The 25,990-nt window shown below is 44.7% G+C and overlaps 1 protein-coding gene across 1 annotated transcript in view; it reads left to right on the top strand.

The window, feature by feature from the left end:
- LOC131195687 (vitamin D3 hydroxylase-associated protein-like) overlaps positions 1–25,990 on the top strand; it is a 55,148-nt gene that overhangs the window by 18,431 nt on the left and 10,727 nt on the right. Inside the window, exons 6-12 of the mRNA XM_058177791.1 lie at positions 2,506–2,546; positions 3,252–3,376; positions 6,831–6,956; positions 7,993–8,090; positions 9,120–9,219; positions 13,548–13,591; positions 16,421–16,460. Coding sequence (XP_058033774.1) covers positions 2,506–2,546; positions 3,252–3,376; positions 6,831–6,956; positions 7,993–8,090; positions 9,120–9,219; positions 13,548–13,591; positions 16,421–16,460 — 574 coding nt within the window. The remainder of the gene's footprint in view (positions 1–2,505; positions 2,547–3,251; positions 3,377–6,830; positions 6,957–7,992; positions 8,091–9,119; positions 9,220–13,547; positions 13,592–16,420; positions 16,461–25,990) is intronic.

Genomic DNA, 25,990 nt, shown 5'->3' with positions numbered 1-25,990 from the left:
TTATTGGATTGTTATTTTTATAAATAACTCAAGGCAAGGTACATATATAATTTCTCCTCCTATTTTCCCCACAACAACAGCCCTGTGAGATGGATCAGGCTGAGAGAGAGTGCAACTATCATGGCTGAGGTGTGTCTAGAACTCACAGTCTCCTGGTTTCTAGCCTAGTGCCTTAACCACTAGACCAATGATTCCCAATCTTTTTTGGGGGGGCGTGCCCCACCTAAGCATCTCTAAAATCCCAATGCTCCTCCCCCCCATGACATATAATTCTTACTTTACTCAAAAAGTGAACTCTACTCATATGGAGGAAGCCTAAAAGGCCACTAACTTGGTTTAAACAAGGTTCAAATTGCCCCCAATCAAAAATCAAATTGCTGCCCTGTGGGGCATAGGCCCCACATTGGGAACCACTGCACGAGACCAAACTGGCTCTCTTCACAACTTTCACAAGCAGTTGGTAATATATCATGTATTGTCAAGGGTGAATGGTATGCCAATAAACAGTACATGTTCAAAATAAGTTCTCTGTTGTGACTGTCATTTCAGAAACCAACAGGAAACTAGCAGCCTAGATTATAAATATAACCCTTACTAGATAGGAAGGCATTTGTTAGGAATTAAGACAGGGGTGAAATGCTCCCAGTTCGGACTGGATCGCCTGATACGGTAGCGATGGCAGTGGTTGGTTTGGAGAACCGCTAGCAAAAATTCCTGACCCCCCACCCCCGCCCAGCTGAGCCGCGTGATCATCAGAGGGTTTTTTTTACTTTTAAAAGCATTTTTTTCTTCGGCCAAAAAATGCTTTTAAAAGTAAAAAAAAAAGCCTCTGATGATCGCGCGGCTCGGTTGGGATCATCAGAGGAGCCTATTAAAAGCATTTTTTCTACAATCTCTTCAGCTGAAGAGGTTGTAGAAAAAATGCTTTTAAAAGTAAAAAAAAAAGTTGGTCACGCCCACCCAGTCGCATTATCCCCCCACCAAGCCACGCCCACAGAAACGGTAGTAACAAATTTTACATTTCACCACTGAATTAAGAATTGCGAAAAGGAAGGATGAGGTCATGTTTCTTCAGATAAACTGGTGATGAATCTAGTGAAAAGTAAAATATAGCTTGTTCTGTCCCTGTCCCTTTTATTTATGCCTTCATTTTCTCCTTTATTCTTTCATTTACCATCATCTCATCTACACAAGCATTCATCCTCCTCATTCATATTCCAGCCACGGCCTTTCTACCTCATTCACAGAACAGCAATAGAATGAATCTCTTTTTAATGTTCTAAACACTTGAAAAACTTCAGGGAGAAAATGTTGCCTCAATCAGGATATAGCTAAATATTACAAACTCAACAAATATGTATTCCAAACCAGTTAATGTTAGTGACTTGTTTACGCCGTCTGGAGCAGGAAATCACCAGGTGAATTGATTCAGCCTCAAGAGATATTCACCACTGCTAAATTGAACAGCTAGGATAGGAAGTTTAGAGAAATCAGAATTGAGATTAAGGTATAGATATTAAACAATACCACAGTTTTATACCCCCTCAACTTTCCCAAAATACGTATGCCAAAGATTTATATTACTTCTCCAATATTTATGTGTTAACCATAAATAACCATCAAGTAACCGTAGAACATATGTTGAAGAGTTTATGTACAATGGTATATTTCACTTAGTTAGCCTTTATATTTAATTCTCTTCCCTCACTCTTAACATTTTGTTTCATTCCAACTCATCAAGAATTTTTTCCTGACACTTTTCCCCAGATGGGTGTATATATATAGCATTCAGATGGTGTGGATGGCAGTGAATGGTCATATTGGCTGGGAATTTTGAAAGGCCATCGATTTGGAATGGCCCAGATTGAAGATAGCTGAAGTGTGAGGTTTCCCTATTTTTTTTTAAAATGCAATATATGGTATTTTCTTACTGGGAAGAATGAGTTCTTTGGCTGCTTTGTGTAGTAGACATTTAACCCACAAGAAAAGAAGAAACTGTCTCCTATTTAATGATGTCACCGCCTCTTTTACTTCTTCGCTCTCCATTTCTCAGTTCTTGAGTGGACAATCTTTTTTTGCCAAGTTTTCATTGGTCTAAAGGTCTAAAGTCTATTTTCTCTTAAAGCTCAAATCTATTTGGGTAGTGTTGTTAGTTCTAGTCCAAATTCCTAAGAAGGAAAGTCAAGTTGCTTGAATTCAAAGTATATTCAAGCAGCATAATTAAACAATCAAGGTGTGGTTTAGTAAATATATATACCAGATAGTGTACTCTGGGACAGCTTTACATGGCCAAAGTACAATGTTGTAGGGACAATGAAAGGTGCCTATGATTTTATTACTTTTTTAAGTGAAAAGAATCACCTTGAAAACATTCTCAGTGTCTTTCCAACAGTTGTGGGTATCATTAGTATCCTTTAACAATATCACCTGCATTTCGTAACAGGGTCTCTTTTTCATTTGGCTTTGCCTATCGTTAATTTGCTTTTCTCCTTTGCTGTTGTGTAGTGTCAAAGGTGTTACCACTCCTGTAGCTGGAATGAACTCAGGTGAGCAAATCTATGGTTGATAAAATATTTGTTACTCAGCTCATGGAGAAAAAGCCAAAGCTCCCTGATGAATATATATGTAGGTCTGCTAATCAATCAACCATCCAAAATCGCAGTGAAGCTTTCTCCTTCCTTCTCCACAAAAATCGTTCATGTTCTTTCTTGAAGAGCCTAGCTATTAAAAACTTATTGGCCACTTCTAATTTCATGGTAGACAAATACATTTTAAAAGGATTTAGTACAGGAAAAAGGGAGACATCAGTTGACATTACTGCATCATAATCCTCATCCAGTGGCCTTTGGACTGTCTGGGACCACTGTCCCATCACTGCTCAGTCACACCGCACTGTCTTTTTGTGTTTGTTTGCTTCCCTGCTGATTTGGGATTTATTTATTGTTGCACAATAAGATCTCAGGTTCATTTACATTTATAGATCTATTTCAGAAGGATGTAGTAATTTACAATTTTAAAGTGTAGTAGGATGGGATGACAACACAAGAAAACTAAAGGAATAAAAATAGCGTATTTTCCTTGTCAAAAACTGCTAGATAAATCAAGCTACTTGAGTAAACTATTGTATAACTTCAAAATCCTCTAATTATTAGAAAGCCAATTCTCAGGGGACGTATTTAGCTTTATTTTACTTCAAAGCCACATTCTGTCTTCCTTTACCAAGACCAGAGACCTTTCTCTCTTTGTTCCAGTCATCTCTGTGACAGGACCAATGGCAAGAGATGTGGACAGCCTGGTGTTGTGCATGAAAGCCCTACTGTGTGATGAGATGTTTTGTCTGGATCCAGCTGTGCCCCCACTTCCCTTTAATGACAAGGTAATCAAACTGGATATAAGGATGAATCAGGCTGTATATGTGTAGGTGGTGGTGGTCTGATTATAGTTCTTATAATTGTTCAAGGATCGCCTTTCCCATATGTAACTGAATAGGCACTTCAATCATTTTTGGAGGTCCTCCTCTAAGTATTCCCACCAGAAGAATTTAAGCTACAGTATTTGGTTGTGAAGATCGACTTATAGAATATCCTCCCCATGGAGGCATACTGATGCTCATACTAACAACTTCTTCTTCTGTGTGCTTTTAATTAGCTTCGATATTACTTGTAGAAGTAGCAAGGATGTTAAGGATTCCCCCCCACAACACCCACTAATCATAACACAAATATTTCCTGGTAGCTGTTATATGATATGCTCTCTTTATGCCTTTGTCTTTCTCCTAGTCTACAATGAAGACAGGGTGGTCTGTAGTTTTCCAAATTTAAAATAGTCTTCTCGCCACAACTTTTGCCTTGAGCCACCATGGTGGCGTAGTGGTTAGAATGCAGTACAATGTACTTCTGCTGACTGCTGGCTGACTGCAGTTTGGCAGTTCAAATCTCCATCCTTCTGAGGTCAGTAAAATGAGGACCCAGATTGTTGGGGGCAAGAGGCTGACTCTGTAAACTGCTTAGAGAGGGCTGCAAAGCACGGTTATACCCTCTGTAAATGCTATTATAGTCTAAATGTTATTGTTATTAATGTTTGTGGTTGCTTCATCAATGTTGTGATCAGAGGATGGGATCTGGCTAAGCCCTATTGGCCACTTCAGGCTACTGCAGAGACAGCTGCTCCCATCCCTTACATGGAGACAACAAAAAATTGACTTCTCTGTACAGGTACAGGCCTCTGCCTATGCATAGGTAGTCCTCACTAATCATATGATCAAGATTCAGGCACTAGGCAACCAGCTCATAATTACAACGGTTATAGTATCCCATGGTCACATGATCACAATTTGCATCTTTTTCTGCTGGCTTCCCACAAGCAAAGTCAATGGGGAAGCCAGCAGGAGGCTTCAAGTCGCTCCTGTTTTTGATGCTTTTGCTCCCGAGGACCCCCTGGGCAGCATTGGATCTTGCACTCTACCTGCTCATATGCCATAGCACCAACCTGCCTATCTATAGCCTCACCTGCTTTCTTGGGATGAAGTTTCCTCTGCATAAACAAGTGCTTATGGATTCTCACCTATTCCCATGTCAAATTTGCATGAGGTTCTCACTTAATGATCAACACGATCCTTGCTTAACCATGACAATGGGGATTGCTGGGATTGTTATCACTAAGCTATGTATGTCAAGCTATATGACCACATTGCTTAGCAATGGACATTCCTGTCCCAGTTGCCATTGTAATCCAAGGACTACCTATAAAGCAGGGGTCTCCAACCTTGGTCCCTTTAAGACTTGTGGACTTCGGACGACTTCCGGTATCCGGCGGCAACGGACATCTGGAGGTGCCTCTCCTGCCTCCAGTGTCCGAATCCGGCCGCCTCCGAGGCCCTTAGGGGCCAGGTGTTCCGAAAAGGACACCTGCCGCACGGACGGCTCGCCAGGGGTCTCCCAGCCGATATACAGGACTGGGGGGACCGATGCTGGCGCGTCCTAGGCTCGGAGGGGTTCGGAGGCCTCAGGCCGCGGCCATTACTTTGGTCGTCGCCTGGGCCGCTGTGCCCGGTGACACCGGGGCTTTGGATTTATAACTGCAGCAGCCTGGTGGTGAACAGGGAACGGAGAAGAATTGAGGAATGGAGAAGGGAAGGAGATATCGGCAAATGTGAGTGGAGTGCTCCGGAGTGCGGGGGGGTTTCTCTCCCCTGCGACTGGAAGGAGCACGAATCACTTTGGAGAGAGGAGAACTTAAAATAACAAGATTACCGGTTTTGTGGAGCTCTGGAGAGAAGAGGTGATGGAGAAATTTAGGAGGGAGGTTTGAGGCCCCCTCCTCTGAGGAACAATGGTGGCGTCCAGCTTCCGCCTTCACTATGAGAATCTTGATGACATCACTTCCTTGACTTCCTGGTTGACTAACTGTACTCTGGACTCGTTGCTCCTGTGAGTGCCCCTGGTGGATCCGGAGGAAATTACAAGGATACTGTGCTTGCCTGAGGATTTTAAAATTTTTTAAATGGCAAAGGTCAGAGACCAACTGCTGGAGAAATGGAGAATTTTGGAAAAGTTATCTAATATGGACAAGAAACTGGATGAAATAAGAGCAGAAATTGTGACTATCCAAAAGGATTTTAAAGGACAGTCAACAAGTCTCAGGAGAAAACAAGCAGAAAGTGGAAGGTCTGGAGGGTGAGATGCGGGCAGTGCAGAAAAGAGAGGAGACGACAGGCAATGCTGTGCTTGGACTACAGATGGATAAAATGTCTTATTTCCTTAGGTTTCAAAATCTGGAAGAAGTAGACCAAGAAGACTTGAGAGATGTTGTGACTAAACTGTAGGGAGAATTTCTTGGAAGAGGTGTTGACTTTATGAATTGGGATGTGTAGCGAGTTTATAGAGTTACTTCAAAATATGCATACGCATGCAGTTCCTAGAGAGGTTCATGTCAAATTTGTGAGAAGAGGCGAGAGATGAAATTCTTAGAAAACATAGGAGTGGGGCACTGACTTATAGGGGCAGGAGATAGCCATTCTGAGGCAGATTCCCAGACAGGTCGTGAAATGAGAAAGAAATATTACTTTTGTCAAGCAAATTGTACCAGAAGGAGTAGGCTTCAGATGGCTGATGCCAGAGGATTGATGATTTTCCGGGAGGGCATTACGAAAAAATTAGTACAATTGCGGAGGCTGCGGCCTCGTGGAGGAACACAAAGCCCTCCTGGAATTAGATGACCCAGGAGTTGAAGAAGGGGAGGTTATAGACCATGGGGCGGAGGCGGCTGCCGCTGTTGCGGCCCTGGAGTTGGGTCAGGCTGAACCCAGAGTTCTGAGATCCAAAACTAGGAAGTGACAATGATATTTGGTATTGTGTTGGTTTTCCTTATTCTCCTTTGTATGATATTCTGATTATTCTTGACCCTTCTTTATTGCGTATGTAAGATTGATAAACTTAGCTACTTCGTATCACCTGCTTGCCATATGGCTGTTGTATGTGTTTAAAATTTTGAGTAAAATTCTTATCTTGTATAAGAAAAATGAAAATTTACCATACCTGATATGTATTTGTATAAACCTTTTTTGACCAATAAAAACTTTTTGGAATAAAAAAAAAAAAAAAAAGACTTGTGGACTTCAAAGCTGGCTGAGGAACTCTGGGAGTTGAAGTCTACAAGTCTTAAAGGGACCAAGGTTGGAGACTCCTGCTATAAAGTCTGATTGGCACTTTCTGAATGCTTGTTAGATCTTAGGCCAGGTCCTTATATACCCGGATTTGAAAGTTAAAAAACATATCTAGCTCTCTTCTTGTCCTAGTGACTGGACTAAATGAAGACTTGTGTCTTTTCAGATTTACTTGAATACCTGCCCCCTTAGGATTGGATTCTACGATGGAGATGGTTATTTCGAGCCCTCTCCCAGCATGAGACGAGCTGTGCAGGAAACCAAAAAACTGCTACAGGAGGCAGGGCATACCGTAAGCTTTACACTAGGATTAAAGATCTTTTTTGGTGGAGACAGTGGCGGCAATAGCCTTGGCATTTGAATGGCATGCTGCCAGTGGCATTCCAAAAGCAACAGATGGAAGGCAATTGTCTCATTTTATTTATTTTATTTATTTATTTTGCCAAACATGTATGAGAAAACAGGTATAAGTATAAACATGGACATGAACACAGGAAATGAGTATGAATAAATGGGGACAATAGGACAGGGACGGTAGGCATGCTGGTGCGCTTATGCATGCCCCATTACAGACCTTTTAGGAAAGGGGTGGGGTCAACAGTAGACAGTTTAAGGTTAAAGTATTGGGGGTTTGAGGATGTAACAACAGAGTCAGGTAGTGAGTTCCAGGCATTGACCACTCTGTTGCTGAAGTCGTATTTTCTGCAATCAAGTTCGGAGCGGTTTGCCTTGAGTTTGTATCTATTGTTAGCCTGTGTGTTATTGCGGTTGAAGCTGAAATAGTCCTTGACAGGTAGGACCTTGTAGCAGACTATTTTGTGTACTACGCTTAGGTCAGACTGTAAGTGGCCTAATTTGTTTTGTTTTGGTTTCATTTGTATTTAGATTCATATAGAAGCAAACTTGTCTAGTGTGATGGTTTCCATATATTCAATCATTTTTCTCTTCAGTCATATTAAAAATTACAATTGCACTTTTTGGAGGCTCACTATATTTGGGCTGCAAAAGTCTAAATGACTATTAAATGCTAGTGGAGAGATAAAGAGAATTTTTGTTTTTTGCTCCCCACAAAATGTTCCACATTTTTACAGCTCCATCTGATAGTTTTAGGACGTGACCCTTAGGCTGTGCATCTGTGCTGTATTCCTACATGTAATTGGCTTCATTCATTCTATGGTTGAACACATGGCTTCTGGCAGATTTGGGGGATGAAGTAATTGCAAGCCATAAACAGATTCATGTTTGCTCAACTTTTAAAAGCAGAGTAACTCTTTGTATAAGTTTATTGTGTGCCATTAAATATGGATTTTGTTTTTCTTTCCTCTCAGCTGATACCATTCACTCCACCTCGCATTGATTTTCTGGTGGATGAACTATTTACCAAAGGCCTCTATGCTGATGGAAGTTCCACATTATTAGAAAAATTGTGAGTGATTAAACACTAAAATTTCATAGAAATTTTTATAGTCTTTTTATTATTGTTTCCTTCCTATAAATCAATTGGTATATAAATCTATAAATCCTGCCAGCAAGAAACAGACTAAATAAAGCTTATGGTTTCCAATAGCATGAATATTTGGTCACTTGATTGTTGGAAAGAAAGTGCCTGAATCTTTTGTATTTCCCCTTTTCCTATTTGGCTTTTCATAGAATCATGTGACAGGTGGCAGCAGAGGTTATTCAACACAACTTCTCTTAAATTAGAATCTTATCTACCTGTGAGAGAAGCATAATGCTAGGACATTGGGTTGGAGGTTAGCAAACCCTCATTTGAGACCCATGTGCTGCTATGGGGTGGGGTGAGCTCTCGTCTTTTGCTTCATCTCCTGCCAGGGACATGAAAAGAGCTCCCAACTGGGCATCCCCCAGGCAACAATTATGTCACCAGCTAATCTTTTCAACCTGGAGACATCTTGGTGCTTCTGACATGAGTGCAACACTCTACCTGTGAGGGATCTTGAACTAATAGATGAATAGTTCTTTTCCTCCCAACTTCCCATCTTCTAATTTGTGTCCTTGTACCAGAACAGTGGGACGTGGTGGCCCAGTGGCTAAGACTCTGAGCTTGTCAATCGAAAGGTTGGGAGTTCAGCTGTTTGAATCCCTAGTGCCGGGTAATGGGATGAGCTCCCGTTACTTGTCCCAGCTTCTGCCAACCTAGCAATTCGAAAGCACGTAAAAAAATGCAAGTAGAAAAATAGGCGCCACCTTTGGTGGGAAGGTAACAGCGTTCCGTGCGCCTTTGGTGTTTAGTCATGCCGGCCACATGACCACGGAGACGTCTTCGGACAGCGCTGGCTCTTCGGTTTTGAAACGGAGATGAGCACCACCCCCTACAGTCAGGAACGACTAGTACATATGTGCAAGGGGAACCTTTACCTTACCAGAAGAACACTCTGTTACCTCTTTATACTCGCTACAATAGTCTGATTTCTTTCCCTTTATACTATTTCAGTGATGGTGAATTTGTGGATTCCACTTGGACAAACCAGATTCGTTGTTACAGAATGCCAGACCTGCTGAAGAGACTCTTGGCTCTCCTTTTAATGCCTGTGGTGAGTTCTTGCTTTTTTTTTCCTGTCTGCGCAAATACACAATACTAATGTTCAGAATGGGTCTCATTTTATCCATAAGCAGAAATGATGAAGGTGGAATGTACAATAGGCTAGTAAGAATTTATAGGATTCTTTCTGGTACTTTCATATGAGTGGCAAACCACGTTAACTTGTTACTGGGATTTTTCTGTGTCTAAAAACTTCTGGGTGATGTTTCAGGTTTTTTTTTCCTCCCATTACTTTGCGTCAGCGTCATCCTATTTAGATTAAAGGTAAACACTATAGCAATGCCAGCCAGGTTCTACTGAAGTAGATCGGTAAAAAATGGATTCCACTCCTCATTACCCAAGTTTGTAGGCTAATCCCTCGAAATGCAATTCAGAAATTCCTGATGCTGCTGTTGATAGATCAATCGCTGTGATGTTTTAGCCTGTAAGATCAAGGGAAATGTCAAAGGCTTTCAGATAGATGCGGACAGGAAATAATAGCCTGAAGTGAATGCAAACACTGAAATAGCTTTTTCCAAATTGATGTCCTTCAGATACATTTGACTTCAACTCCCAGAGGCTTCTAGCAAGACCGAGGAAAGTAAAGCTTAGGTTCTCTTAACTAGGCTAAATGTGATAAGCTTATAAAGCAGCCAATCAGTGGTGAAATCCAATTTTTTTACTGCCGGTTCTGTGGGCGTGGCTTGGTGGATATGGTGTGGCTTGGTGGGTGTGGCTTGGCGGGCTTGGCAGGGGAAGGATACTGCAAAAATCTCAATTCCCACTCCACTACAGGGGAAGGATACTGCAAAATCCCCATTCCCTCCCCACTCCTGGGGGAAGGATATTGCAAAATCTCCATTCCCTCCCCATTCCTGGGGGAAGGATATTGCAAAATTTCCATTCCCACCCCACTCTGGGGCCAGCCAGAGGTAATATTTGCCGGTTCTCTGAACTAGTCAAAATTTCCATTACCGGTTCTCTTAACTGCTCAAAATTTCCGCTACCGGTTCTCCAGAACCTGTCAGAACCTGCTGGATTTCACCCCTGCAGCCAATGGATTATACATTGATATCTTCTCTGCTAGAATAAGGTGATTCTTAAACTTCAATAAAAAAAGATTCACAAATGAAGAAGGAGTAAACTATCTGACAGGCCAAATGACTAGAAGGGAAACTTGCTGTATATACCAGCCTTTCTCATCTTCCTGTTGAGTTGGGATTAGAATTCAAGTTGACTGGGAATTCTGGGAATTGTAGTACCAATACAGCTGGAAGAAGCAACCCCTGAAGAATGGTTCTAATTTGAGGGTTTGTTCTTTTCAGCATCATTATTTTTATTCATAAATAAAATAAATTGATTGTCCTGTAGGAAAATCAGGAAGATGAGCGTATTAAATGAAACTCTTTATGATAGATAGATAGATAGATAGATAGATAGATAGATAGATAGATATAAAAAAGGACAGTTTTAATATTCTGGTCAGTGTTTCAAAACTACCTAAAGTTTAGATGTTTTTCATTGCCAGGAATAATTCTGCAAGGCTGCTCAAGTCCTTGGAAATAGAGGCCTTGATATGCAACTGAAAATGTGATTGCTTCTTTGGCTTGTAACGCTTTTACGAGCATTTTTCTCCTCATTTCCATCCATTTGCTATTGTTGTATTTAAATCAGAGAAATGATGCTGGATCTTTAGAGAAAGTCATGTTTCTTTTCTTTTGAAGTCAAAGCTGAATTGCAATAGAAACACATATATTGGATTGCCTCCTTCGTAGACTAACTCAAAATGACTTCCATTTTGAGCTCGGTCGCCTCAGTCAATCTTGTTAACAGATATCAAGCTCTAGCTCTCTTCTTTATAAAGTGGAATAACCCAGGTGAAAATCGTAATCTAAGAATAATGACCCTGATACAGCCATGCTCAGTTTTCACATGTTGCTGTTTGATGATTCAATTCCCTATGAAATGATGGGGTCAAAAGCAGAGTGGAGCTCAGAGAAAATAGGATGCCTGCAAATCTTAAATCGTTTTCTGCAAAAACTTTTCTGTGGTTCTAATTCTCATTCTGAATTCGCCCTCCTCTATTGAATCCCTGTTATAGAATGTATTATTTTATTTTATTTTATTAATTATTTATTTATTTTGTCACAACAGTACATATAAGCATAAGCATGAAAATAACTATATAACATATAAGCATATATATAAGCATAAGTATGTAATAACCATATTAATTGGATATAATGAAAGGAAATAATAGGACAGGATGCACACCTGACACTCCACTATGAGAAAAATCTTCAACTAACAGTGAAAAATGACAGGCACCCATCACCTATAATTAACACTTTTTAAAACCCCACTGATTTTACTGGGGGAATATACAGGCAATCCTTGACTTAGAACCATTCATTTAGCGATCATTCCAAGTTACAGCAGGCCTGAAAAAGGTGACTTACAACTGATCCTTACAACTGCACTTATGACTGTCACAGCATCTCTACTGTCACGTTATCATAATTCAGAGGTTTGGCAACTGGCATGTATTTTACAACAGTTGCAGCATCCAGAGTCATGTGATCACCATTTGCATCTTTCCCAGCCAGCTCTGACAAAGACAATGGGAAAAGCAAGATTCGCTTAATGATTGCAGTGATTCCTTTAATGGCAGTGATTGGCTTAACAACTATGGCAAAAAAAGGTCATAAAGTCAGCCATGTTTCACTTAACAACCATAAATTCTGGTTCCCAGCTGTACCTCTTCTTTCTGAAAGGATATATCATTTTTTGCACAGCTGTTTCGAGTGACTGCCTAATGTCATGAGATATGGGCAAATCAGATGAAAGGGATCGGGGTGAAATGCTATGAAGTCTGCTATCAGTTCGCTTCGCTACCAGTTTGCTGTACGCACACATGTATGGTGCATGCCAAATGCGCACTTCATGCACACATGCACAGTGCACACCAAATGCACACTTTGTGCATATGCACACCGCAGACATTACCGCACAGCACTGAAAAAGGAGGACTAAGAAGCCTTTTCTAAGGTAAGTAGAACAGCAAAGGAGGGGGAACAGCTGTGCCGCATGATTTAGATTCGCTAGAAAGCAGGATTTCTGGCTTTCTAGCAAATATAAATTGTGTGGACAGCTGATCATCAGAAATAGCGGTTCATCTGAACTGGTAGCATTTTTTTTAGTACCAGTTTACCCAAACCGGTAGCTTTTATTACTACCGGTTCGGGTGAACCGGTTCGAACCGGTAGCATTTCACCCCTGAAAGGGATGAGTAATTTGTACAATAGGGTGGAGTGTTTTAACAACCAATGGCAGCATTTCTACTGGAGTTGAGGACACAGATGGCTACCCATTGGCAGAAACATCTCTCCTCTTCTGGCTTAAGCAATGGGGTATCTGGCCAGTGTCCCTCTACCATCATTAGCTGCTCAAAAACTGTCCCTCTTTTTTTTCATCACATGAAATATGAACACAGCAGTGAATCAAAGCAGGAGCAGACAATCTGCTTGTAACCTTAGTTTGTCTCCATCTTCTAGACAGTTAGAAGGCATGCTAATTGATTCCATGGAAGATTATAACACTGTTATGAATTGAAGATTTAAAGCAGTGTTTCCAGAGGTGGGATTCAAATAATTTAACAACCAGTTCTCTGCCCTAATGCCCAGCTGGGTAGGCGTGGCTCGGTGGTCATGTGACTGTGTGGGCATGGCCAACTCAATGTCACTCACATTGATGGGCGCTTCACGTTAGCTATTACAATGTAATAAGGGTTAACCAGAGAGGTAGTTTCTGTAAGCAGGGTAATAAAGATTAGGCTAGAAACAACACCAGAATGTTTCCTTCCTGCCTTCCTTACAGGATTAGCCCTGTAAAGTGGGGGGGGGGGGAAAGGAGATTTTTTTCCAACAATTGCTTGGAAAGTTCACAACAGGTTCTCCCGAATAGGTGCGAACTGGCTGAATCCCACCACTGAGTGTTTCTCAACCTTGGCAACTTGAAGATAGGTGGACTCCAACTCCCAGAATTCTCCAGCTTGTTGGCTAGAGAATTCTGGGATTTGAAGTCCACCCATCTTCAAATTGTCAAGGCTGAGAAACACTGAACTGAGACCAATAGCTTCTGGCCTTTTGGGAAAAGATGACTGACTAAGATAGATTGGTATCTTCACTCCAAGCCAGCAGCCAGAGAATTAGGAAGATACAGAATAAGGAGAAGGAGCCATAGAATTGCCAAACAGTAAACTTCAAAGGCCAGTGGGTTTGTTTAATATGTGTAATAACCTCTTCCTATATGTGGTTTTCTAATGCAGCATTTTTATTTTAGTTCCCACGAATCTCCCGACATCTGCGTGCCCTCCTTGGAGTAGGGTAAGAGAATTTTATGGTTTTTTCTTCCTTTTTTTGTTTAACATTTATATTAGATTATAAGATAAACTAAGATACAAAATAGAAAAGTAAATAGGAAAACGTTGGGGAGGAAGAGGGGGAAGAGAAAAAAATAAGAGAAAAAGAAACATTGACGTCCAACTCTCTCTGTTGCAGTAAAATTCTGGTTCCCAGCTGTACCTCTTCTTTCTGAAAGGATATATCATTTTTTGCACAGCTGTTTCGAGTGACTGCCTAATGTCATGAGACATCAAATCACAACTTTTTGTTTTTTTCATAATAATATAAATATAATAAAAAAATTTATTGGCCAAGTGTGATTGGACACACAAGAAATTTGTCTTGGTGCATATGCTCTCAGAACAAGCCATTTCTATAAAGATCAATCAATCTAATCGCTAAAACCCAAGATCAAAGTTTCATTCTTTTCCACTTCAAGTACAAATTTGAGAAGCAGTCTCCATGAGCTCCGTCTTCTCTGGCGGTGGGTTGCAGGAGGCCATTGCAGCCAGAAATGGAGCTTGGGAGCCCGTTTTCACTGGCAGAGCGCTCAGGTCCCCACAGGCACTCCAGACTCAAGTGATGTCAAAATGGCCGTGCCCACCATGGCCACACCCACTCCGACCCTTGAGGTCAAATACAACCATGATGTAGCCCTCAATGAAATCGAGTTTGACACCCCTGCTCTAAGAAGTTTGTTGTTGTTAGTTGTGAAGTCATGTCCAACCAATTGCAACCCCATGGATAACGTTCCTCTAGGCCTTCCTGTCCTCTATCATCCTCTGGAGTCCATTTAAGCTCACGCCTACTGCTTCAGTGACTCCATCTAACCACCTCATTCTCTGTCGTCCTGTTCTTCTTTTTCCCTCAATCTTTCCCATCATTAGGTTCTTCTCCAGTGAGTCCTTCTTTCTCATTAGGTGGCCAAAGTATTTGAGTTTCATCTTCAAGGCCTGGCCTTCTAAAGTGTAGTCAGAGTTGATTTCCTCTAGGACTGATCGGTTTGATCGCCTTGCAGTCCAAGGGACTCGCAGGAGTCTTCTCCACACCATAGTTCCAAGGCCTCAATTCTTTGTTGCTCAGCTTTTCTTATGGTCCAACTTTCACAGCCATACTAAGAAGTTATCTTTGGGTTATTAATATAAACGTTTAAACTTTGAAAAGTAGTCATGCTACATTCTCTCCAGCAGAGGACAGCATTACATTGGCCACTGTACTGCATTTCACAGAAGTTGGACATAGGAAAGTATTTTAATTTGGATGATTTGGAACAATCAAGATCTTTGGATTTACATATGATAATAACTGACATGTTGAAACTGAGATCCTAGAGACTGGGTTCAAGTACTCTATTTAATGTGGAGAAGCAAACAAGGATATGAAATGCAGTTAAATCCTGACTGCATCATGAATGTCTTTCAAATGGGTTGGGACAGCAACCTTCAAACAATCTTTCCTAGCAATTCCAAAATCAGTTAAAATGGTCTTGTGCTGTCCTGATTTTCTTCAGATTTATTTAGACTTCAAAACACTGTTGAGGTAGACATGTTTACATCCTGTGCATCACAGAGAACTGTCAATCAGCTGGTGCTCTTTTTTAGCCAGCAATGGAATATCGTGCTCCATCTTCTCATACTGTTCAGCCCTATCTGTAGGCAGTGACTTATGACAATTTAACTAGGGTTACATTACCGAAAATAGTAGTTTATAACTGGTCCTTGCACTTACAACTGTTGCAGTGTCCTTGTGGTCACATGATCAAAATTTGGGCACTTGTTAACTGGCAGGCATTTTACAATGATTCCAGCACCCCATGGTTACTTATGACCATCCCAGGGGGCTTCCAACAAGCAAAGTCAATGAGGGAAACGGGATTTGCTTAACAACTGCAAAATGATTTGTTTAATGGCCATTGCAAAAAAGGTCATAAAATCGAGCTGTGATTCATTTAACAATCACATGGAATTTCCAGTCTCACTTGTGATTGTAAGCTGAACGCAACTTCTACTTCTTCTGTGCAATAAGACCATGAAAATGCTAGTTATCTATAGGTCTGTCAATTTTTGTATTTAAGTGTGATTTAGGGCAGGAGTCCCCATCCTCCAGTCCATGGACCGGTAGTGGTTTGTGGCATGCCAGAAACTGGGCCACGCAAACAAGCGAAGCCCCATCCGCGGGATGCAGGCAGAACACAAAACCACACCCCCTCCAGTTTGCAGAAAAACCTCTCTCCATGGAACCAGTCCCTGGTGCCCAAAAGGTTATGGGCTGCTGAATTAGGGAATGGGACAAACCTTTAAAATCCCTTCCAGTGAGAATAGATCACCTGCTTACACACAGAGCATAAGCTGTCTAACTTGTTGAACAGTTGGTGCACAGGTTCAGAGGAGGGTGGCAAAGATGCAGGGATTTCAAGACATAATCTACTATGCAAGGATAACGGGGAAACTTAATTTGAAGAAGAGGAGACTGAGGGAGATAGGATCTCACTGCTCAGGTACACAGAAATATATTGTTGAGAAAATGGTCACTGCCAAGGAGACTAGGATCAGAAATGATAGGTATAAGTTGCAGCTATCTAGATTTCATTTCAATATAAGAAAAGAATTCCTAAATAGAAGAAATAGAAGAATAGCAGTCTGAGTAGGCTGGACAAGATAATTTGGTTGTTTTTTTCTATTACGTAAAGTTGAATGAGGTTATCTTTATGGTCCCTTCCAACTGTACAATTTTCTGATTCTATGGCATAACTATTTTGTTGATATTTTTCAGTATGCTAATGTTGATTTTCATGATTTCTGCAAATTCTAGGTCAGTCAAAAACCTCTGGAAGAACAATGTGGATCGGATGGTGAGTCAGCTAATCACTTGGCCAAAGATTCTAATTCTATCAGATATTTCCCAACCAGAACAAACGAAAGAGTTCTTTCTTTTTAAATGAATGCAGCCCTGGGTTTATTTTTGTACTTTTCAATACTGAGCAGAAAAAAATAGAAAAGAATAGTTAGCAAAGCCCCTTACATTGCACAATCTTCCTATAGGGTTACCCCGTATATTATGGATTCTAGAGTTATAGTTGAAGCAAACTCCTTAATAGTTTTTGTATGGCACATCAGTATGCAATTGAGACTGTTGTTATTTCCTGTAACACATGTCACCAGATAGTTTTAAAGTGGTCAAACGTGATGACTTAATTGGATTGGATGGTGAAATGGAGAAACACTATATGAAGTTTCTCAATTTTCCCCCCAATCATTCCTCAGCTTGCTTGCAAAGCAACAGTTTCATGGCTAAAGTAAATAGAATTAGTGAAAAGGTGGGTTTTATTCTTAATATTCAAACAATGAGAAGACAGACAGAAAGTCCTGCATTTCTTCTTATGCACAAGGACTTCCAGGATCCAATTTAATTGGGAGCAATTACATGTGTTCTGTGGGACATCAATAGAAAGACAAGTTGAAGCTCAGGACTTAACCAAGCCTTCTACTTTTTTTATCAGTACGATGTACATCAGGTATCTATAACAGAAAAATTGCCAGATTTGTTTGTGTGTATGGGGGGGTGAAGGAACTTCATAAAAATACATTGTCTTTTTATTAGTAAGCTCTCTGATTATTCATCAGATAGGGCAAAACTTATATTTGAATACCCAAAGATATCAGGATACATTCCTTTGATTGTGAAGAGTCCTCTTTCCCTGATCAGGTTTATTTCAATGCTAAAGACAAGATCCTAGGACCTTATTTATTTATTATTTATTTATTTTATTTTATTATTCGAATTTATATACCGCCCTATCTCCCAAAGGACTCAGGGCGGTTCACAGGCATATAAAACATCAATATCAATATACAAATTAAAATAATCCTTAAAAAACTTATTCTAGCGCCCGAATTATTAAAAATAGAAATATAGAAATATAAATATTAAATATAAATATTAAAATCAATTTAAAACCCCTCTAAATTTAAAAATCTAAGCCAGTCCTGCACAGATGAATAAATGTGTCTTGAGCTCGCGACGGAAGGTTCGGAGGTCAGGAAGTTGACGGAGTCCTGGGGGGAGTTCGTTCCAGAGGGTGGGAGCCCCCACAGAGAAGGCCCTTCCCCTGGGCGTCGCCAAACGACACTGCCTAGCTGACGGCACCCTGAGGAGTCCCTCTCTGTGAGAGCGCACGGGTCGGTGAGAGGTATCTGGTCGCAGTAGGCGGTCCCGTAGATAACCCGGCCCTATGCCATGGGCGCTTTAAAGGTGGTCACCAAAACCTTGAAGCGCACCGGAAGGCCACAGGTAGCCAGTGCAGCCTGCGCAGGATGGGTGTTATCACGGGAGCCACGAGGGCTCCCTCTATCACCAGCGCAGCCGCATTCTGAACTAACTGCAGCCTCCGGATGCCCTTCAAGGAAGCCCCATGTAGAGGCGTTGCAGTAATCCAGGCGAGGCGTCACAAGGCGTGAGTGACCGTGCAAAGGGCCTCCCGGTCCAGAAAGGCGCAACTGGCGCACCGGGCGACCCTGGTAGAACGCTCCCCTGGAGACGGCCGTCAAATGATCTTCTAGAGACAGCCGTTCACCCAGGAGGACGCCTAAGTTGCGCACCCTCTCCATCGGGGCCAATGACTCGCCACCGATGGTCAGCCGCGGATTTAGCTGACTGTACCGGGATGCCGGCATCCACAGCCACTCTGTCTTGGAGGATTGAGCTTGAGCCTGTTTCTCCCCATCCAGACCCGTCGGCCTCCAGGCACCGGGACAGCACTTGATAACCGTTGGGGTGGTCCGGTGTGGAAAAATACAGCTGGGTGTCATCCGCGTACAGCTGGTACCTCACACGAACCCACTGATGATCTCACCCAGCGGCTTCATGTAGATGTTGAACAGAAGGCGAGAGGATCGATCCCTCGGCACCCACAAGTGAGGGGCCTCGGGCCGACCTCTGCCCCTGTCAACACCGACTGCGACGGTCGGAGAGATGGGAGGAGAACCACCGATAAACGGTGCCTCCACTCCCAATCCCTCCAACCGGCGCAGCAGGATACCATGGTCGATGGTATCGAAAGCCGCTGAGAGGTCTAATAGGACCAGGGCAGAGGAACAACCCCTATCCCTGGCCCTCCAGAGATCATCCACCAACGCGACCAAAGCCGTCTCCGTGCTGTAACCGGGCGGAAACCGGACTGGAGCAGGTCTAGATAGACAGTTTCATCCAGGTGTAAGGAAACTGATATGCCACCATACTCTCAACAACCTTCGCGGCGGGTTGGAGACCGGACGATAATTACCTAAAACAGCGGGTCCAGGAAGGCTTCTTGAGGAGGGCCTCACCACCGCCTCTTTCAAGGCGGCCGGAAAGACACCTCCACCAAAGAAGCGCTCGTAATCGCCTGGAGCCAGCCTCGGTCACCTCCTGCGTGGCCAGCACCAACCAGGAGGGCACGGGTCCAGTAAACATGTGGTGGCATTCAGCCTCCCCAACAACCTGTCCATGTCCTCGGGAGCAACAGGGTCAAACTCATCCCATAAAATGTCACCAAGACCACCCTCAGCCGTCTCACCCGTATCACGCAATCTTGGTCCAAACTATCCCGAAGCTGAGCAGTTTTATCGTATAGATAACCGTTAAACTCCTCAGCACGTCCTGCAGCGGGTCATCCCGCTCCCCTGGTGTAGGAGGGAGCAGGTCACCCAAACAGGGCGGCTGGGCGGTTATCTGCCGATGCAATGAGGAGGCGTAGCTCGCCTCGCTTCCCTCAATGCCACTAGGTAAGTCCTAGTATAGGACTTCACTAGTGTCCGATCAGCTTCTGAGCGGCTAGACCTCCAGGAACTCTCTAGGCGTCTTCTCCGCGCTTCATCCTCTCAGCTCCTCGGAGAACCAAGGAGCCGGTTGGGACCTGCGCCGGGTCAGAGGCCGCAAAGGCACGACACGGTCTAAGGCCCCGCCGCGCCCGTTCCCAGGCCGCAACAAGTTCCTCAACCGAGCCGTGAGCCAGACCTCAGGAAATGGCCCAAGCTCCGTCCGGAACCCATCCGGGTCCATCAGGCCCCTGGGACGGAACCAACGTGTCGGCTCCGTCTCCCTGCGCTGGTGAATGGCGGTCAGAAAGTCCAGGCGAAGAAGAGAGTGATCTGACCATGACAAAGGTTCAATGACTATTTCCTTTAAGTCCAGATCTCTCAACCACTGACCAGAGACAAAAATCAGGTCCAGAGTGCCACCCCAATGTGAGTAGGGCCATCAACTACTTGGGTCAGGTCCAAGGCCGTCATGGAAGCCATGAACTCCCGAGCTGCCGTCGATGACGAGCGGAAGATGGCAAGTTAAAGTCCCCATGACTAAAAGTCTGGGGTCTCAACTGCCACCCCAGCCAGCACCTCCAGGAGCTCGGGCAGGCGGCTGTCACGCAGCAAGGAGCCAGGTGCGTGACCAGCAAGCCCATCTGACACCTATGACCCCACCTCACAAGAGGATTCACACCCGGCAATCTGAGGTACAGTGGTCTCCCTCGGCTCTAGACTCTCTTTAATAACAACCGCCACCCCACCACCCCTACCCTGGGCCTCGGCTGATGGAATGCACGGAAACCCGGTGGGCACATCTCGACCAGGGCACGCCCCTTCAGTGCCCAACCAGGTCTCCGTGCGCCTATAATATCCGCGGCACCCCTGAATCTGATCATGTATTAGGGGCCTTATTGGCCACGGACCGTGCGTTGCATAACATCAGGCGAAGGCCCAGGCTCTGAGGTCTTGACCATCCGGGAACGGGAGAAGGGAGGGATCGGGCGCGATCGCCTGCAGACATCGGCGCGCCCCCAAACGATGCGGTCCCCCTTCCGCCATATCTGCCCCTCCACTTACCGTGCAAATGGAACCACCCTCACCAAAGGCGTAATCCCCCTATAACCTCCGAACCCATTACTAAACCGCCACGAGCGCGCGCAAGGACTGGCTCCCCACCCGGCGGGCTACTCCCAATACCCGCCCTAACCCTCCCACCCCCCCTCCCCGACGGGTTCTCTCCCCTACCCGTCGAATCCCTCCCCCCCTCCCAACCCTTAAAATCCCCATTAAAACTCCCCTTAAAAAATTTCTTAAAACAACTAATTAAAAAGCCCCTAAGCCTCCTATTTTTAGCATGCCACCTCTCGGGGCTCCAAAGCCCGTCCTCAAGGTGGGCCCTCGATAGTATGGAGGCCAAACCCGCGAGAGGCGTCTCGCAGGGCAAGAAGGTCAGCCGCCGTGGCGTTCGCATCACCAAGAAAGTCCGGCAGGAGGCCCATCCTGGGCCGGTCAAGATGGTAACAGATGATACAGTGACCACAACCGGTCTGTCAGTCAGTCCTGATGGGAAGCAGTCAATAGTGATCCTCGTGGGGTAGAAAACAAAACCACTCATTCAGTCAGTTCGCCACCCACCTATAAATAGTCAGGGGTGGACTAAGGAAGAAGGAGAGGGGGGGGGGCGGACCGATGGTAGAGATGTTAAACAGGCCGTCCGCCACCTTGAAGCGCCGAGGTAGGCCGCCGCCACCGGCCACCTCCGCCCGGCCGTCGTCACCAAAGCGTCCCATCGCCGCCGCATGAGGCCACCGACATCCCCCCCCAACTAGGAAGGGACGCCAGTCACTCCACCGACGCCAGCGCCAGGCGAAAAAGCCAGGCCGCCACCGCTGCCAGAAAACCAACAAAGGCCGACGGGGGCCCGGTAGGCCCTCCAGATCTCCACTGGGCACAACTCCTCCTCCGGGGCTCCGGGGCTCCTCCCCTCGCCCCTGAAGTCGCCCGTCATCCATCTTCCTCCACGACTGAAGCCTCCTCCATCAGGGCGGGGGATCTAAGGGGGCCCAAGATGTCAAAGGCCCCCGCCGCCGCGCCGCCGCCGCCGCCAGAACGCCAAAAGGGCCCGGCGCCAGCCAGGCAAGCCGCAGCCCGCCCAGCAAGCCGCCCGGCTAGCTGCCAGGGCCGCCACTGCTTCCTCCCACGGGCGGGGTCCAAGGGGGCCTAGACATCAGAGACCCCCCGTCGCCGCCGCCGCCGCCGCCGCCGCCGCCAGACTGCCGAAAAAGGCCGGCGGCAAGCCGCGGCCGCCCGGCAAGCCGGCAAGCCGCCCGGCCAGCCGCCATGACCACCGCTGCAGCAGGACGCTCCGGGGCTCCTCCCAACGCCCCCCGGAGTCGTCCTGCGCCAAGTCACCCCTCCTCCGGGTGACTGGATGCTCCTCCATCAGGTCCGGGGGCCCAAGATGTCACCAAGGCCCCCCCCAGAACCGGACAGGGCCCGAAAAGGCCCACTGCCGCTCCCCGATCAGCAGGGCGGCGCCATCTTGGACATGCTCAGTACCTTCAGTACCTGAAGACCTAGATTAACTCTGAGAAAAACTTCATTAAATTGAGTATACTATTTTGCAAGTGGAAAGCTATTTCATACTTCTTCGTCAGGGATAATTCCAATTAAATTTAACTTATACAGTATGTTAACCATCATATCAATAATCCCAGATCCTAACTTAACTAACTGGCTGTCCCTTCAGCCATCTTCCTTGGATAATTCATCTCAGACCCAAACCCAAAGCCGATACAGTGAGATCTCGAAGTAACAGTAACAGAGTTGGAAAGGACCCTGGAGGTCAGCTAGTCCAACCCCCTGCTCATGCAGGAGACCTATACTAGGGTATTGTGGTCCATCAGCAGCCTACGGAGCTGGCAACGGAGTTGGACAGTGATGAGGCTGAGGTGGGGCCAGGGCCATCGGGAAGTGAGGTGCGGACTCTAGAGCCTCCAGAGACTGATAGTGGTGTGGCAGAGGAACAGGAGGAGCCTGTTACTAATGCACGCATGAGAAGAGCTGCCAGAAGGCAAGAGCAGCTCAAGCAGAGAGGACAACTTGGGAGTAGGACCAAGAGATGATTGGCCCCTCCCATAAGGCTTAAAACAGACCAGCACCGGTGTTTCAGCTTGCTGGAAAACAACGTTGTAGCTGCATCCTCTGCTTCATGTACGTCTTTGTTTTTGTGGCTTCTGGACATTTGCCAGGAAGGGCCTTTGGCAGTTTGCCTAATTGGACTAAGATTTCTAAGATAACTGAAGAATTTGTGTTTGGGAGGCATTTGTTTTACTTTGAGTTGAACGATGCTGGGAATGAAGTAATTCCCAGCTGTTCAAATAAAGTTTATTTTTCCACAGACTAAGTTTATTACTACCTACTTGGGCCTGGGTCACAACAGTAGGGATTCAAACCGCCGACCTTTCTGATCAACAAGCTCGGCATCAAATCCAGTTTTTATTAGCTTATACCTAATACACAGAAACTTGCCAGACTAAAGCTATAACCTTCTGACCTAATAGATATACCCGGGGAAGATTCTAGGTTATGGCTACACCAAACCTTTTCCTTTCATCCCATATCCAGTTTAGGACTGCACACACTCCCACTATCTTGGGACTCTCTCTGGAATGTGCTGCCTCCTCCCTGGGAAGCTGCAATGCTACTGCCAACATTTTTCTGACTCTTTAACTGCACATGCCATCACATGCAGAGTCCTAATTGGCTTTCTTGCAGTAGAGCTCCATGCTTTTCTCATTCTACTTTTTCCTAAGCACATGCAAAGTTGCTAATTAAGCAGAAGTAAACATGCCAATTGCTATTGCATTATCGCATTTCAACATCTGTTTGCCCAGACGGCTCAGATAATTACCCATTGTTGCTATTTATTAACTCATAACCTGCCCTCAATACAATAATCGATCAGCACTTGTCTTCCATCTTAACTTTCTGTTTTTCCAATGTTGAGGAACATTGAGGTCCTCAACATCGTCCCATTAGTTGTGTGGGACTACAACTCCCACAATCCTAGACAGGGCTGTTTTAACACACATGGGCCTGATAGGCACTCTCCCATGGGCCCCATACTAATCTGTGTATCTCAACCTTTTAATGTACCTTGTATCATATAAATACAACAACGTACTTATTACCATATTTTTTTGCATATAAGACGCATCGGGGTATAAGACGCACCTTAATTTTTTGGGAGGGTGGGAAACAAGAAAAAAAGAATTCTGCCTTTGCCTACCATGATCCTGATGCTGGTAGGCAGAGGCAGAATTCTTTTTTTCTTGTTTTTTAAAATGTGTGTAAAATTTTGTGTCAAACTGATTTAATTAATATGATTGCTATTCACAGTTAAGATCAATTAATATTTAACTGGTTAATATTAATTATGTAAAAAGGCAGTTCCTAATTTGCTTATCTCTATCAGTGCTGGTTGGATTTGACAGGGAGTGGAGTTCAGAAATGTCTGGAGAACCTGCAGGTTATTTAAAAACAATAAAACACAAGGGCTGCACTAGCTGTGCTTTCAAAGTCCAGTGATTCCCAGAAGGGAGTACATAAAGATTTCAGCAGTTCAAATTTTTGCAGCCCAGATTGGGTAGCCTGAAATACTTATGTATCAAATGCATATGTCTTGGGTCCTGCACACGAGCCAGGCTGGTAGCTGGCACTGCTCCATCAACATCTGCAGCAACCGGCTAATCAGGAAGCCGGAACTTTGGCCAGATCCTGAAGGTTTCTGCTGGTTACTGTCACACTCCTTAGCGCTGGGCCGCAAGGAACTGAGCCACAAACAGCCGTGTGGGCCACACCGCCTGGTCTACGATGTCGTCTTCCACCCGCGCACCCTGAGCTTGGCCGGCCACATGACCCAATTCCACCGTCTGGTGAACGACACGGCCTTGGAGGCAATGGAGAAAAATTCTCCTCACAACTGGACCGCACATTCCCTGAGGCCCCGGAGCCACCCACCTGCTCGCCACCTGCCTCAACCAGGTCGGGGAATGCACCATTCCCCAACTCTGGCTTTTGCCCGGAGCTGCTGCCCGTTCTTCTTTCACCACATGGCCAGGAAAGGCAAGTGTCTGAAAATTACCTGAGCCGCTCTCCTTGAAAATGGCGCCACCATCGCCGCCTTGTTCCATGTAGCGGCTGCGCAAGCGCACACCATTTATTTCATTCATTCATCTGCAGCAGGTTGGGCGTGCGCTTGCTTAGCCGCCACATAGAACAAGGCGGCGATGGTGGCAGCATTTTCAAGGAGAGCGGCCCCGGTAACTTTCGGATGCTTGCCTTTCCTGTCCGCATGGCGAAAGAAGAGCGGGTGGCAGCTCCAGAGAAAGGCCGGAGTTGGAGAATGGTGGATTCCCCGACCTGGTTGAGGCAAGCGGCAAGCAGGTGGGCAGCTCCAGGGCCTCGGGAAATGGGGCGTCCCTGGGCCCCAGCCCCTGACCCTGATCAGTGAACAAGCCCCAGTCTTCGCTACCTATCTGGTAGCATTTCACCTCTGCCGAAAATGTCCAAAGGGTGGGGGCCGGCAGGTGGGCGGGGCTACATTCGGTATATAAGACGCACCCAGATTTTCACCCTCTTTTTGGGGGTAAAAAGGTGTGTCTTATATGCCGAAAAATATGGTACATTTTACTGCATTTTAATACTAACATGCAAATGTACTGTATGTTTAATTTTATTGACCATTTACATTTTTATTCCTGTGAGTAGTTGTTGTAGGGCCCCCAGTACACTGCTTTGCCTGGGGGCCCATAAAACAGTTAAGACGGCCCTGATCCTAGATAATAGATATCCTATATACTTCTGAAAAGGGTAGAAGACTGGGGCAGGCTTCTTTAGCATTACCGCAAAATTAATCTGCACAAAGTTTAGGTTTAGTTGAGCTTCTGAGATTTATTTGTTCAGATCAAGGCTTGGTATGACCTCCAACTCTTTAAAAAATGCATTTGGCAGTACCCTCTGATACTGGGAGTGTCAGATAACATGCAGTTGGATAAATGATGCATGTTAAACATTCACAGCATTTGCTGGTAGTTATTATCTCAGATTATTATCTCTGATAATAACTGAGATAACATAATATTTATGGTATGACTTTTGTGCCTATTTTGGAATTAGGGCCATTTTTCCTTTGCTAATTAAATTAGAGTTCACATTTGAAATCTTGAAATGATCCTGCAAACAGTCTTGAGAGACTATATATTTCTATTTTTTTTTTTTTTGAGAGCGGTTAGAGTGTAAGCAGTGGTGGGATTCAAATTTTTTAACAACCGGTTCTGTGAACATGACTTATTTTGGGGCGTGGCTAGCTGCTCATGTGACTGGGTGGGCGAGCCTAGCTGCTCATGTGACCGGGTGGCCCTGGCTATGGGCATAGAAACTATTCAGAGGGCTAAAAAAAGTCATTTCTGACCGGTCCTCGCACTTATGACCATCCTCATATTTATGCCCATTGCAGCATTTTTAACAACCATGTCACTCATTTCACAACTGCTTCTCTTCATCACGGTTACAAGATAGGGTGAAAAATGTAAAA

This window comes from Ahaetulla prasina, chromosome 3 (assembly GCF_028640845.1).
Source record: "Ahaetulla prasina isolate Xishuangbanna chromosome 3, ASM2864084v1, whole genome shotgun sequence".
NCBI classification, from domain to species: domain Eukaryota; kingdom Metazoa; phylum Chordata; class Lepidosauria; order Squamata; family Colubridae; genus Ahaetulla; species Ahaetulla prasina.
This window is presented reverse-complemented; position numbering and strand designations above follow the sequence as displayed.